General features: G+C 43.9%; 2 protein-coding genes across 2 annotated transcripts; both read left to right on the top strand.

Moving 5' to 3' along the window:
* The first annotated feature begins 29 nt into the window (after positions 1 to 29).
* TERF2 (telomeric repeat binding factor 2) lies at positions 30 to 7,909 on the top strand. Its single transcript, XM_083626295.1, has 9 exons — positions 30 to 245; positions 1,575 to 1,789; positions 2,383 to 2,469; positions 2,846 to 2,992; positions 3,673 to 4,058; positions 4,256 to 4,624; positions 5,284 to 5,360; positions 6,240 to 6,298; positions 6,990 to 7,909. The coding sequence occupies exons 1-9, from the start codon at positions 35 to 37 to the stop codon at positions 7,146 to 7,148; spliced, it is 1,710 nt and encodes a 569-aa protein (XP_083482421.1). The 5' UTR covers positions 30 to 34; the 3' UTR covers positions 7,149 to 7,909.
* Positions 7,910 to 11,331: 3,422 nt separating this feature from the next.
* Positions 11,332 to 15,870, top strand: TMED6 (transmembrane p24 trafficking protein 6). Its single transcript, XM_083626371.1, has 4 exons — positions 11,332 to 12,049; positions 13,896 to 14,022; positions 14,852 to 15,003; positions 15,357 to 15,870. The coding sequence occupies exons 1-4, from the start codon at positions 11,735 to 11,737 to the stop codon at positions 15,588 to 15,590; spliced, it is 828 nt and encodes a 275-aa protein (XP_083482497.1). The 5' UTR covers positions 11,332 to 11,734; the 3' UTR covers positions 15,591 to 15,870.
* The last annotated feature ends 121 nt before the right edge of the window (positions 15,871 to 15,991 follow it).

Genomic DNA, 15,991 nt, shown 5'->3' with positions numbered 1-15,991 from the left:
GCCCACCGACTACGTCAGGGGAAGGACCCGCGGGATGGCGCGCGGGAGAGGGAAGATGGCGGGCGGCGGCGGTGGCCCTGGAGCGTCTCTTGCTGCATCGCCCGAAGGAGCCGCGGAGGCTCGCGAAAAGGCCTTGGAGGAGGCGGTGAACCGGTGGGCCATCCTCTTCTACGCCCACCGGGCCCTTCAGGCTTTCCGGGCCGGCCGCAGCCAGGACTTCCGCCAGCTGCGCGACGTCATATACGGTGAGGAGACCAGTTTGTTTTACGAAAGGGGCATTTGGGGAACATTCTCGCTGGGTTAAATAACTGTATTTCCTGCTAAGGAACGTGAGTGTAAATAACTAATAATAATAATTTTATTAGTTATACGCCGCCCATCTGGCTGGGTTTCCTCAGCCACTCTGGGCGGCTCACAGCACATATCAGAACATACTAAAACATCAAGCATTAAAATATGTCACGTAATAGCCCTGGTTCCACTTATGTCACTGTTGCTTATTTACATTTATATATTACATTTAATAGTCATTAGGTGTTTCCATTTAAGAAATAATGAACCTAAAGCAAATTAAAATATAATACAGTCTGTGTCCCTGGAACGTTTGTCATTTGCCTTTAGAAATTAAGGGAAATAATAATAAATTTTTATTTATACCCCGCCCTTCCCGGTTCAGAAAACCGGGCTCAGGGTGGCTAACAAATTTAAAACAATTGTGATACAACAAAAAAAAAAACAGCATAAAATACAGTATAAAAGCGTGAATAACAATTCAAAGTTCTAAAATCAGTTTAGGGGGAAATTCATCCAATAATGATTTTTAAAGAAAATGCACCAAGTACAACTAACCAACAGCACAGAACCCAGAAGGTCGGTCTGAAAACAGCCAGCTGTGATTCTCAGGAAGATGGTTAGGATACATATATGCCCCCTTAAATGAATGCTTCCTAAAGCCCATCACAGATGGTCAGGATCCCCCCCCCCCCGCCCCCGGCTGCCTTTAGCCTCCTAAGTACATGAAAATTTCAGAGCCCTCTTGAAATCTATTTCAAATTGGAGAATGTTGATGTGTGTATTAAGAGATTGAGTTTAATGAGTTTTGGGTGTGGGCTGTAGTTGAGTGTGCTGGTTTCCAGAAGCCAACCGTTAAGAATGGCCTAGCACCTTTGGAGTGTAGTTCTAAGAATCTCAACTACTGTACTTTACCATTCATTTTCTTACAGTAATTACTTCTGTGTGTCTATAAATAAAATCTGTACATACTGCATTTCTGCCCCACAAAACGAGCCCCAGCAAGATCTCTCACCACAAAGATTAAGACACTAAAAAAAAAAGTGTTTGTGTATATATAGATACTAAAGGATATTGTAGATCACACACACAAAAAAAACAAGCAAATGCAAAGTGACTCCTGGGCCAAAGGAGCCATGTTGGGATGAAGCCGTCTGTCTGTATATGGCCAGGGATACAAGATATGGGACAGGGCTTTGGTGCCCTGGCCCAAGCCTTGTTTTGGTTTGCTGAACTATCTGATTTTGCTTAGTGGCTGTTTTGACTGTCTTGTTCTTCTCCAGCTGTGCTTGCAAGGCCCCTAGTGCTAGAGAAACGCATTGGCATTCAGCTGCGGATTATCCAGCTTCTGTCTAGGATTGAAGAAGATTGGACCATTGATACCAAGACCAAGTTAACACCTCTTGAATATGCCCTTGTTCTTTTGGATAAGATGAAGAATGAATTGGACATAGGCATTGATATAATAGAAGAAATAAGAAATAAAATAAAGGAAGCAGTAAGTGTTAGCATTTCCTCTTCTGTAGGCACTGATTACTGTTTCTCAGCCTAGTTAGTATGAGGACAGCTGTCTTGAGTTTCAAAATGCAGTATATTTAGGAAAGGGTTTAATTAAGGTGCTAATTCAATGCCAGGATTAACTCTTGCCTATTTTTCTCCATGCTTAAATTGGACTTTTAAATAAGTTCACAAAAGTTAATAGAAGCAAGGAGGCACGATTCCTATATGTTGGGATCAAATGAAAGAGAAATGTCTCCTCAGAAGTGCCTGAGTTTATTGGAACTCAGCATGTTTTGAAAACTTGTTTCCTTCGGGGACAATCCAGGAAAAGCTGGCTTCTTGACATTCCTAAGGCATACATTATTTCAATGTTGTTAGCCTACAGACATTTAAGTAACTTGCCTTACTTGAATTTTTTTTTAATTCTTTAATAAGTGGTCTAATATTACACAATGAAAACACACTGGGTTGAAAATGTGAAGCAGATCTAGAAAATTGTCAGAGGGATAGCTCTCGAACAGTATCTTCTTAGATTAGGAACATTCCCCCAAAGTCTTCCTTGCAAACCATTATTTTGTCTTTCTTCTCCAGGCTGTTATAACCTGTCTAAAAAACAAAGAATATGAACAAGCCAGCAAGATCTTGAGGAAACACATGTCAAAGGACCCAAGTTCCCAGGTGAGCTTTCAGCAGGTATGAGTTCATGTCACTGTTGTTGTTGAAATGTGCCTCTTATAGGGTCATTTCACTGCAAAGCAGAGTCATGGTTTGTCCTTCCCACATTCTCCAATTCAGTGAGTGTCTTAAATACTTGAGAGTTTATTGTCCCCCTTACGCAATGAGAAAAATTGCATCCACAAGCAGCCCATGTTGCTACAGATTGTGGTCCACATCTCTAGTCATCATTACTTTCATGCATTTTTGACATTACCTAGACTGCTCTGGTGGTTTGGCTTGTTTTGTTTAAACTTCTAATGACTGCAAAAATTGCTTTTATCTCTGCCCTGTGCTGCAATTTGCTTGCAAGTACTGAAAAACATTTCCCCTTGCTTAGAAAATGAGGTCGATGTTCCAGAGCATCATCCGAGAAAAAAACTTCGCTCATCCAGCCATCTGGAACTTCTCCTATAAAGCTTTCCAGCAGAGAATACTTCTGTATTTAGAAAGCTGCTTGAGTGACTCTGAGCCCTTTCTCTTAGAGGTAAGCAAGGGTGTGGAGTGCTGCTTGATTGAGATGTGGGATGTTGTAGTGGGAGTATAGCTTAGTAGTCGAACATCTACTTTGCATGCAGAAGGTCCCAAGTTCAATCCCTGGGCTCTCTAGGTAGGGCTGGGAATGTCCCCTGCTTGAAACCCTGGAGAGCCGCTGTCACTCAATGTGTGGTGATAAGAAACTATATGAACCATTGGTCTGGCTTGGCATAAGGCAGCTTTCTTTCTTCATATATTTCTGTGTGTTGCTGGAGCACTTGAATATCACCCACATTGCCACAGCAGAACTCTTGCCGTCTAAACACTGTGATCAAAAAAGTACATTCAGCACCTGAGGCTTAAGACAGAAGCCTCCCTGGCCAAACTATTATGTGTTTGGGAAATATTTTGTGAAGAGCAAAGTAGCCCACAGCAGAACAGCACAGGGCTCCAATGTCACATTTGACATATATCAAGCTTGTAACCTGACAATGTTTTGGACTAGCAATTCCCAACAGCTCCAGCATCATGAGGCTGTGCTCCAGCATCATGAGGCCCTACAATTAGGGGATTTGTAGGTAAAGCATCTTCAGGGCACCAGCTTGGGCATGGCTGCTGTATATAACTAGAAAAAAGAAAATAAAGTTGAGAAGTGTTCTCTAGTAACTGTGTTCACATTCTCTGTTTAAGATGGCAAAAAGGTATTCGGATGATCAGATAGAGACCAGGCTCAATCCTTTGGAAATGGCCAGCAAGGAGGAAATGGTGAAAGAAACCTCAGAGGTGGCAGCAGCAGATAAACCTGAATCTGTGGGAAGATCTGATGAGACTTTGGAAGAGCCCCGGCCTGAGGCAGGGCCTAGAAATACAGTGGAAGAACAGCCAAAGTCTCTGGAGGGAGGCCGTGAGACAGTTGCAAAGCCTTTGATGGAGGCAAAGGGAGCTGTTTTGGAGCTTGCTAAAGTGGTTGATGAGTGCCAGGCAGCTTCAAAGCCAGAAGAAGAAACCAGTGGAGCTGCAGAGCCTGCTGTGGTTTCTGTTGCCACTGTCTCAGCAGTTTCCAGTGACTCTGACAGGTTAGCAGCCTATGGCCTCTTACAGTTTTGACTCCCTTTGCCATGCTGGGCAGCTGTTTTGCCATACAACTTCTGGCTCTCAGCACTTAGACTCAAATTGCACCTGCTGCCAGGGGAGCAAAGTCTTGGGGGTGAGGTCAGCAACATAAATTGGCAAAACTTGTGGAGCAACCTTCTGATGTTTCTTTATTTTGCAGATGCTCGCCTAAGAGGATGGGCTCGTATGGGTTTTCTACTCTGAGGGATGCTTTCAAGATCCTGTCCAATTCCACAGATGCAGATGAAGAGTTTTCAAAACTGGACAAGTTGGACTGGACTTTCCCCAAGCCATGTTTGGCTTCTGATTTCCACGCAGCCAAGTGCCAAATGGAGAAGAACCGTGCCGCCTCCAGGCCGCACCCCAGTGAACGCTCAGTGTCCATAAGCACATTGGTTATGGGGTCAGAGAGCTGGAACCCCCCAACTTCCTGCCAAGTTCCATCCAAGAGGCCTGTGGCAACTTTGGTTGTCCGGCCTGCACAGCCCCAAAAACCCACCCAGCCTGATGATACCTCCCGATATCCCAGGTAAGAGGCTATGACTGCTGTGGGGTCTGCTGGGGAACTGGCACAGCATGAGGCATTTGGTGCAACTTTCACCTTTGCAAGGAATCCATTAGAAGGCCTTAGGCCTCAGCCCAGAAGCTCCAAGGAAGGCAAAGGTGGTTTGCAGTGGTAGGGTTGCATCGCTGTGTATCTTCTCCCCCAGCTAGTAGAAGCAGATTGCGAGAGAATCTGGATCACATACCTTGTCTTAATTTTTATTACTCAGATTGCAAAGATAGCAGAATTGACAATACGGTCTCTGGCCCCATTAAAGATTGCTAAACAAATTTATTGTGACAGAAACACCTGTGCCGGACTCTGCTTTGTCAGATGCCTGGAATGTTAGCTTCAGTTGCCAGACAGAAGGTAGAAAACGTTATTTCTCTCCCCCCTCCCTCCTTCCGTCTGTACCAAGGATAAGGGTTTGTGTTTCTGCCACCAGCTATTTGCTCATATTTAAGCTGCCATAGGTCTCTGCAGTGGTGTGTTTGCTGTGACAAATTAACCTCGCTCCTTTTCTGATACTAACCCAGCATCTCCATAATCCTGGTTGTGTGCGACATTAATTGATGCAGCTCAGTCCCGTCTCATCTCCTTGTGGGGTAGGTCTTTCCTTACTTGTGTTTCTCTGTTGCATTCAGATTAGCAAAGAGGAGACTAATTTGTTTAAATCGGGATGAAGAAAAGGAGGTCTGGAGTGATGAGGATGAACTTTTTGGTAAGCAGCTAGTATCCTGTATACAGTAAGCAGAGGGATTTGGGGGCACAGTTCTTGGATCAGAAAAGTAAAATATTTGGACTACCTACTCCCAAGTGCACAGCAGCAGCACTGCCAAAATTACTGCCTTTTGCCTCAGACTGGCTTCTTGTTCTGCATGATGCTCAATTGTAGCTCCATGCACTCTTCTAATTAAAGCAGCTGTGCAGTTTTGATGGCTTCTCACATTGCATTACCCAGTGACATCACCATGACATGGGGAAAAACATTGCCAGCATGGCAAGCAAAGAGAACTGTTAACTGCGGTCCTTCAGGAGGCTTGCTTAGGCAATGCCCAGACTAGCTAAAAGCAAAACTCTCAAAACCTGGTAAACATCTTGCAAAAAGTGATAAATTTTGTGAACCGTGCTAGAATGAGATGGCAACTGTGAGTGAACATGGATGACTGTTTGCCACATAGTTTAGGGTTGCCATATCTTAAAGAGCAAAAAAGAGGACAGCCTGAGCCAGGGAAGGAAGTGCACCTACATTCTTCTTTTCCCAGCTTGGGCTGGCGGCAGCAGTGGTGTGTAGAGTTGGCCAAGCAATAAATGAATAAATAACCCCTCCCTACAACCCCGGACATTTCCTTTAAAATGTAAAAATCCCCCTGGATGGGCCTGTTGGCCCCCCAAAAGAGGACATGTCTGGGATGCCCTGGATGTATGGCAACCCTAACATAGTTCCATCAGTAGTTGACTGTACACATCATGCCAAGGGCTGGGTGGAATTTGACCACTACCCTGGATTTCTGATGAGGTGCAGTAGTGGTAAAACCTCCCAACTGCTGAGAGTGGTTCCATGCATCCCATAAAGTTTGTAAATGAATTTGTGTTTCAGAATCGAAGGAAGAAAGCAGCAGCAGCATCAACACTTCCCTCTTTGGTTCGAAAAAGAAGGTAACCAAGCCTACACCCAGTCTGGAGCTGAGCACTCCAGTGGGGAGAAATAGGCCTGCCTTGACAAGACCTCTCTAAATGGAGGCCAGTTGATGAGGACCCGCTCTCCCAAATGAAATAACTGATGAAATCCCCATTAATGGGAACATAGGAAGCTGCCATATGCTGAATCCTGGTCCGTCTAGCTCAGTATTGTCTGTGCTACAGGGTTTCAGGCCAGGTGTCTCTTTCGTGGCTCTACCTGGAGATGTCACAGGTTTGAAGCTGGGATCTTCTGCATGTTCAACCACTGGACTAAGGGGCCTCTCCTAATTAATTAAATAATCAAGGGTCTTGGATACCCAGGTGTTTCAAAGAAGCCTGGGCAATCTCAGCACGTTATATCTGCTATCGTTGATGGCCTCTTCAACCACACTTTAAGGAGGCAGAATTTTATTTTTATTACCCACATATTGCAGAAGGAGGACTAAGTGTGCCACCAAGTTGGGTTTAATGTCTTGAAATAGGGGCTGGATATTTGCCTGCTGCGAGTTACTGGGCTACATCCCATGTCAGTGGCAATCCTCTGTTAGCAACAGCCATGGAACCATCTCCAGAGGGTGGTGTATCTGTTGTTCTGTCATGGGGACAAGGGGCAAGTCTTGCAGCACTTGATGGTTGCTCATGAGAGCCTATGCTCTCTTCTTTCTAGATCTGGACTTCAGAGGAGTCTCAGTGGATTAAGGAAGGCGTGAAGAAGTTTGGGGAAGGGAGGTGGAAAGCCATTTCCCAGGCATTCCCCTTTAAGAACCGCACTCCTGTGGCGATCAAGGACCGATGGCGGACGATGAAGAATCTGGGGCTCTTGTGAACCTGGGGGCAAGTGCCTGAGCTCCAACGCTATGTGGACACAGGGTGGGCCAGAGGTACTTTTGCAGTGTATTGCATTGGGCCAGCAGGCTGATGGCCACAATCTCTTAGCATCACTGGAGGCTTCTCCCTCTGCTTTCTGACATAGGCTCTCCCCCTCTCTCCATTTTGTTTCTTTTTTTCCCCCTTTTAGTGTTCAGTACTGAAAATACAGATTCAACCTTGTGTAAACAATTGGTATGGAAAGTGCACATTTTACAGTATAAAAAATACGTCATTTCAATTTTTTATTTTCTTATAAATGTTATTTTTCACTGTAGGTCTGCTGTGATATTAATAAACTGGTATTATGCCATAATCTTCTGGAGTACAAATGCTATAAATAAGGTTAAAGTAAAAAGACAGTAGAATAAGATATATTCTATCCACAAACAGGATGACATCATCTTACAGTCTCACAATAGGCAAACATTCTTATTTACTTGTGGAATCAAGTTACTTCAATTAGTATTAATAACATACTATATAAAATCCCACCACACTGCACCAAAATCCATAGGTTATGCCTCAACTTCAATTAATTGAAAACTAAATGTAATTTTTGCTGAAATTGCAGTGTTGTACATGTTTTTATACCACGAAATATTTCCAGTGTTGGACAATAGACCGCCTTGCTACAGTTGGTAAAATGATGAGTTCTTTAGATAGTACTTTTTTATTTATACCTTGGAACATTGTTAAAATAAAAAGCTATGGAGTGAATGTGAACCAGGGACCAAACAACTTTTATTCAAAAACAAGTCCACCATAAATGTATATTTGTCCCCTTAGTGTCACATCCACACCAACATAAGGGGCTTATAGTTGATGTGATGTTGGGATGGAGTCCTATACCATCTGTGGAAGATTTTGAGTGAAAGTTCTTTAATATTTGCAGACACTGACTTAAAGGGTTTCTTCATGCATATGCCTTTCCAAATTGAGGCTTCCATTGTTACTTTTACATCATATTCCCATATTGATTTTAGGCTAGACAAGTCCCCAAATTAGTTCTGTACTAAGTAACCATAAATTTTTGATACTACTTCCTTACCTCCATTACCTAGTGGCACCTTGGATCATTCAAAATTAGTTGCATGCAATTTAACTATCAGATCCTTTAGTAAATGTTTAATTTGTAGAATTTGAAGCCTCTTTAAAGTTAATTCCCGTTTTTGGTACATTTAAAGTTACTGGTCTTACTTCTGTAAAAAAAATAAAAATCACAGTCTGAAATAACCCAATTTTACCCTTTTCTTTATTTTAGCTTTTAAAGTATCATCTTTCAGACTGGCATATGTCTGCAGAGAAGTGAGTGGTGAACAACCTGGGGAGAGTCAACTTCCATTTTTTCCATATCCTCAATTTAGTTTGTAAATATGGGTTATTCATTTGGGTCATCATTTTAAGGTTTTTGAAAGATAAAGCACATAGCAGACCTAGAGCTATTTGTTTTTCTTCCAAATTGATCCATTTCTTACCATCCTTCATAATCATGAAAGCCTGCTGTCTCAATTGGAACGCATCATGATATACCGAGAGGTTTGGTAAACCCCAACAACTTTGATTTAAAAAAAAAAAGAAAGTAAGATTTCATGGGCAACCTTGAAGACTTATCGTGAAATATGAAACAATATTAGTTTGCCATTTGGACGTTGGAGAAAAGTAAGGAGGACCTACCTGAAAGAGGGACAGAAAAGGGGAATTAACATGATATGTACTGCTGCAATAGAGCCTAAAAGGGAAAGGTTAAATTTGTTCCATTTTTAAAAGTCCATGTTCATTTTTAAAATAATGGAATAATTCAGTTTAGATTCATGGTTCATGTTTTTTAGAATTGGCACACCCAAGTCTCCAAATGCAGAGCAGCACATAGGTGTATTAAGAATATGACAAGTGTGTATTTGAATCAGTGGTGGAAGACTGAAAAACATCATTGATTTTCCAGTGTTTATTTTTAAGCCTGCCACTTCAGAAAAAGATGTTAATCCTTCCTTTAATGCACAGGCTGACCCCTTAGGGCCTTTCATCATCACAACAATATCATCTGCATACATTGTCAACAGATGCTCTTCGCCCTTTCTCGAATATCCTTTTACATTTGGATTAAGACATAAGATATTAGCGAATGGTTCAAAAGAGAAGATGAGGAGTCTTCTCTTTTTTTGTCCCCCTCCAGATTGCAATTGCTGAGGAGTCCATGTTATTAATTCTTAGAGTAGCTGAATTATTTGAATAGCTATTGCTGTAATAAGGTGATTACCTAGTTGGCATGTCCACAAAATGTTAAGAGATAACACCATTCCAGACCACCAAAGGCTTTGTAAATTTCTAAGGAACATAAATCCAAGAAGAACAGTCTTATGGGATCCAAGATATGCCCAAGAGGCATGTTTCATCTGTATGGATTAAATTCCTAATTATTAGATTTAAATGTGCAACTAAAATTGAGAAGAAGATAGTCTGGTCCTGATTCAATAAGGTAATTGGCCTGTATGAGCACACCTGTGCTTTATCTCTGCCTGGCTTTAGAAGGACAGTTATTCTGGATCAATGCCTATGTATCAGCGCCTGATTGCTCTTGCCAAATGGATAAAGTTGACAAATATAAAGTGTGAGTAGGTCTCTGTATTTCTTAAAAAATGTGTTGCCAAGCCCATCGGGTCAAGGGCTCATATACAGTATTTCAGTTATTTTAATAGCTTGATCAATTTCTTCTGCAGAATGTTGTTGTGCTTTCTTTATGAAAGGTTTGATAACACATCTTCTCACTTAATTTTTTTCAGGTAAAGGGTTATTTGGGTTATATAGCTCTTTATAAAACTCTATAAACATATTGCTAATCTGATTTTAGTCATGAGTGAAAGTTCCATATTTAAAGTAATTATTTAAATAAATTGCTTACTTTTGAGAGCCCTGGCTAGCATTTGGAATGTTTATTACCATGTTCATATAATTTTTGACTCACAAAGAGCATGGATTTGCCTATTCTCTCCATATATAACACTTCTAATTCTGATCTTTTGTGTTCCAATTTTCTAAGGATTTCATTAGAAGCTGTTTCAAAGTGCATTTCCCCCCTAACTTTTGTATTTCGTGTTCCTTTAACAGGCGCTGCTTCCCATGATAATTAAAAGGAATCTCCACCATGCTATTTGGTTTGGCACTAGCATTCCATGTGTTCTGGGACAGGACAAAGGTGTTGCTAGTTGTTCTCCCATTGGGGGCAGACTGTTCCTGTCACCACTGTTTTTCCTGTTCCTTTTTTTTAGCTGGTAGTACTGCTTGAACTTCAAATGTGTTGGAGGACATGCTGGCTTCTGTGAGTCCAAGAAGCGGTTGATTGTGTAGCATGGATGGAGCCAGACACCACATGCAAAATGGGTTGTGGCTGTGCTTTCCCTCTGCCTCACCACCAAAACTACACAGATCTTGAAAGTCGCTATCTCTTTTTTCCATGAGCAGATTTTATCCCAGAGGTGCCCCCTCTCTTATCTCAGCTGTTGGGAAAACTTCCTCCTGCAATACACACTTTGTCCTTCAAGCACCAGCTGCTACAAGCAAGCAGAGTTTGTGCTTTGGGAGAACTTTTGAGTAACAAGGAGACAAGAAGGATTTGCGCTGAAGTGGGTGGAATGGAATGCAGCCACACTCTGGGCAAAGAAAAGGGTAAACTAGTTAGGGCAGTTTTTCACAACAAAGGGCTTTAATAGGAAAGAGATACTATTTAAATCAAACTGCAGTCTTGGGACTTAAAATGCAGTATGTGTGAGTTGAAGTAATGAAAGTGTGACCTGCTTACCCTCTAGTATAGCAGATTTGATCGCTCTGCTTTTTGCTGTTGGGTAACCTGCCTTCGTCTGAGACAGAATAGATACAACCATTTCCTGTTGCCTTTTAGCATAAAGGTATCAGAAGAGCCCTGCAGCAGCTGAATAATCTGGTCAAATAGGGGCCCATCTAGTCCAGCACCTGGTTTTCAAAGCGGCCAGCCAAATGCCCCAACAGGAAACCTGCAGCAAAGAGTACCAGTGTGGTGGTTGAATTAGCCAGAGTGTCAGGCTATGAGGAACTGGTTCCAGCCAGGTTCAAAGCACTGAGCAGGAAAACTCCCTGGGTCAGCCTGGTCCAGGCACCCTCTCAACCTCACAGGGTGGTGCTTATGAAAAAGATGGTGCTGGAGGAACCAGGTATGCCACCTGGAGATCTTAGGAGGAAAGGTGAGGAATCAATGTTCTGTCTGCCCCTTGGCTGCCTCACCTGTACAGGACCTAGTGCTCTGCTGCTCAACTGCTGCAAGAGGCTTGTGCTTGAAGGAACACTTTACCCCTGCCTGCCCTAGCCTCCAGATCTCTTGGACTACAGGTTACATCAGCACAACCATCTGAGACTAGGGCTGATGGGAATTGCAGTCCAAGAAGTCTGGCAAGCAGCAGGTAGGGGGAGGAACCTCTTTCCAGTGAGCTCACTCCGCGTGTCCTTAAGGCATTGACTGCTTCCTTGAGGAATGAAGAGTTGATTCAGCAGCAAGCTGTACAAACACAGGGCATGAGGGTGGAGTTAATGATTACCAGCTGCCAGCATGCTGGACTCCAGCTCTGGCACTTGCCTCCAGCCAAGCTCAGCTACCTTCCCTGTGGCAAGATGCTTGCAGTGTTACCTGTGGCTGCAATGGTGGGCTTGTTGGTGGGGGGGCTGGAACTTGCCCAAGCCCGCAAGTCTGAACCTCTGAGTGGTTCCAGCGACCAGCCTCTTTTCCGTGGGGCGGACCAGTACAACTTTGGCATTGTCATCCCTGCAGGCAGCATAGAGTGCTTCTGGCAATTTGCCCATCAGAGCGGCTTTTTCTACTTTAGCTATCAGGTGGGTGCCGGTGGAGGGGGTGCTGCACAAAATCCAAGGGTTGTGCTGTGGTCAAGGGGGGACAGTAATGAGCAGCCAGATTCTCTAGTAGCAGCAGAACCAGGGAAAGGGATTTGGCTTGGGGAAGAGCATCTGCTTGGCATATAGGTCTCAGCTTCTACCCCTGACATTTTGAGGGAGGGCTGGAAAAATTTCCCTGGATGAAGCCCTGGAGAGCCACTGTCCGTCAAACTGAGAGAATAACAAACTAGTTTGGACCTATGATCCAATTTAGCATAAAGCAAGTTCCTATGTTTGTAACCAGCATCCCCCAGAATGCAAACTGGGAATCTTGCATTATCTTATTGGTTGTCATGAACCCCTAAAGTATCAATAGTCAAGCCAGATTATTTCACTGCACCTTAAAGAGCTTGCTCAGGTCTAACTATCTTGCCCAGTTGAGAATACCCAGCCCTAGCCTGCATGATGGAAGGGCTGAGGGGCATTGTAATCCAAAACATATGGAAAGTACAAGGGTTACATGGATGGGGAAGGCTGGTGGCATTGCTGAGTGTGCTTTTTAGATTCTAGATTTTCCAGAAGTGTCATTTATCCATAAAGATGATTTAGGGACTTCCTGAAAGGAACCTTCTCTCACTCTTGGGTTTGCCAATGCTGAGGTCTCTGCCAAAGACCTCCCTTCAGGTGCCAGCTATAAAACTGGAGCCTTCCTGCTTCTTAAACTCTTTACAGTGGTACCTTAGGTTACAAACACTTCAGGTTACAGACTCCACTAACCCGGAAGTAGTACCTCAGGTTAAGAACTTTACTTCAGGATGAGAACAGAAATTGCGCGGCGGCAGCGGGAGGCCCCATTAGCTAAAGTGGTGCTTCAGGTTAAGAACAGTTTCAGGTTGAGAACGGACCTCCGGAACGAATTAAGTTCTTAACCCGAGGTACCACTGTACTTCTAAACTGCCTTGACAATCCAGCCTCAATGGTGGGTCAGCACAAGCACCGTGGCAGTCTCCTGTCATGGCACTTGGCCTCAAGCCAGAAACTTTCAACTCCACTTTCCTCTTGGTAAACTGGATTGCTCTGAAGGTGAACAAGACCATGACCATGCTGTAAATCCAGTCATGACGCAGGAGCTGGAGGCAGGAGTGTGATTCAGCTGGCACCGTGACTGGTTGATTCTAGTTGAGATTGGAAGGAAGAATATTTTTGTTTCTTAGCAAGGATCTAAAACAAAAATGTGGAGTTATTGCATGGGCCAGTTTCAAGGAAATAGCTCAGCTTCCTCCAGGCACAGCATCCAACCCTGAAAGTGGGAGGGTAAGGCAATCGCATATATTTGCCACCCACCAAGTCAGGGATTAAGGGCTACCAGCAAGAAGTGGGTTGGCTGGTGGTGGCAGGTCAACTTGCTAGTTGCCCACTCCTACACTAAGTGCACTGGAAACTTTGTAGACAACTGCAATTCCTGTCTCATCATCTGCTTGTAGAGGTTTGTGGAGAAGACACATATTCAGCATGTAACCTGTTGCCTTGAGAGTCCAATGACTAAACTGTTTTGTCTGAATCTTTTGTGCATACTCTCTCATGAAATTGCTGCTTTTGCGAGAACTCTCCTTGCCGTGTGTGTGTGTGTGTGTGTACGTACACCAGCAGCATAACTGATAGGTACATCATGCCTTCCAATATGGAAATAGCAGCTCCATTTGCCTTCTGTAGCTGAATACTTGCACAGATCAGCTCTTGCATCTATGAAACCAAAAACAAGAAAGTGGCAGGTAACATTGTTATAGCATTACCAATGCCATCCCATTTCTTGTCCTGTCCTATCCCTATCCTATCTTGGTTTCAGGTGCAGTGGTCTTCAGGTCTTGGACATGACCAACACATCCTGGCAACTGCAAATGACCCCAATGGGCTCCACCTTGGCACCTCCCAGGATACACGGGGACAGATCAACTTCCAAACCAAGGAAACAGGTGCCTCCCTCTCTGTACCCACAGCCATATCAAGAGTGCTTTCTAGACTCCCAGAACTGGCTCAGGTGCAGCCTCCAAGCAAAATAGGTGATCCTGAACATGCAGTGAGCACGTCCCCCATTGCGGACTCTCCTCCCATAAAGCCACCTTGAAGTGGGTGCTCAAAGGCTGGGTTCTGAAATAGAAAACCTCTGTTTAGTTATAACCTCACAGGAGGAAAAACCTCTGGGCCCATGGCTCAGCAGGAGAGCATCAGATTTGAAGACCCAAGATTCAATTCCAACTATGTCTAGGCGAGTTTAGACAGTGCTGAACTAGGTGATCCAATGGTCTGATTTGGTGTAAGGCAGCTTCTTATATTCTATGAGACACACCTACCACCTTCCCCAAAGATATGAGGCTAGCATAACTATGAATGATGTTCAGAAAGCACTCTAGGAATGACAGGCTCTTTCTCTCTCTGGACCACTTCATATTCCCCCAAAAGGAAGTTGAAAGCAGATTGGTTAGATGGGCACAAGCATAATCTCCCTTGCTGCCTGCCACCCCATCTTACTCCTCCATTTATGTTTTCTTTTTAGAGGGATGGACAACAACCAGGAAATCCCAGAAAAACTTTGACTCTAATCGGATTATTGCATACAAGGGCCAAGCAAGCTATCTTTAAATGACACGGCTACCCCTTTTAAACTGTAGGCTATCTTCTCAAGAAAGGGGCACATTCAGTCTCTCTTACAGACCTGAATTCAAATTGTGTTGCTCACATCCAACACCAGAAGGCCTTAAATGCTGCTGGTTCACCTGGCACAAGTTTAACTCTTTCTTGCAGGCTTCTATCAGCTCTGTCTGAGCAATCGGTACAACCACTTTGGCTCCGTGCAGGTCTACCTCAACTTTGGGGTCTTCTATGAGGGCTTTGATCTACAAACTCCACATGAAGCTGAGAGGAAAAGACTTAATGACACACTGGATGCAATTGAGGTAACTTATTAAAGAACTAAAAATAAATAAGGTAGCAGTGATAAAGCTGGGAACCATTTGGAACCTCTAGGGCTGGGGGGAAATGGGACAGATATGATCTCCTTCATGCTTGATGCAGCCTGGATATTTTATTTATTTTTTACCCACCTGAGTCTGACAGCTGTTAGGAAGAAGGACAGGCATCCTTTCCTTTCAGGCTGTGAAGGAAAAAGCTCCCCATGGTTGGCCAGACAGCTGGTTGCCAGGAGCAGCAATCTGTAGCCTAAGTGAAGTATCTGTTCAAAGCCACAGCAGGGCCAAGGACAGACATCTGGGACTGAATAGCTTTTCCTGCTCCACTCTTTTGTTAACAGGAGAGCACCAAAAAACTGCTGAACGGCATCTTCCAAATGTGGCGCTACTACACTTTTAGTCGGATGAAGAGCACCTCTGACTACTTCCTTCTGGAGTCCAATTACAACTACGTGAACTGGTGGTCAGCAGCCCAGAGCCTGACCATTGTTCTCTCTGGTGTCCTGCAACTCTACTTCCTCAAGCGCCTCTTCACCACACAGCCCACCACAGCCACCAACAAGCCGCGGTGCTGAGGATGCTTCAGAAGGCTATTTATGCCAGGCTGAAAAGCCAAACTGCTCTCTCCTTGCCACCCTCTTAACACCCAACTGACTAAATACCTGCAAGCAGCAAAGGAGAGCAAGGGCACGTCCACCTGTTGGTGCGGCTTCTTTTTTGGTGGGGGGAGGGGTGTTGGCTGAAAAATCCAAGTATTCTTCCAGAGGAGCCACAGGGGGTTAGTTGACTTGAAATGAAACTGCCCCAAGTTAAAATAAACATGACTCAAAATGCGGGAGTCCTGCTGCAACCACAGCATAGGTATGTGAGATTTTTACATTGATCAAGAGGTACATTAAGGGCATAGTTAGTAAATGGGGGTGCGCATGCAGACACACACGATCACCACCACCACCAAACTCAAGATTCCTTCCTC

The sequence above is a fragment of the Podarcis filfolensis genome (genome assembly GCF_964270895.1).
Source record: "Podarcis filfolensis genome assembly, chromosome: 8".
NCBI classification, from domain to species: Eukaryota; Metazoa; Chordata; class Lepidosauria; order Squamata; family Lacertidae; genus Podarcis; species Podarcis filfolensis.
This window is presented reverse-complemented; position numbering and strand designations above follow the sequence as displayed.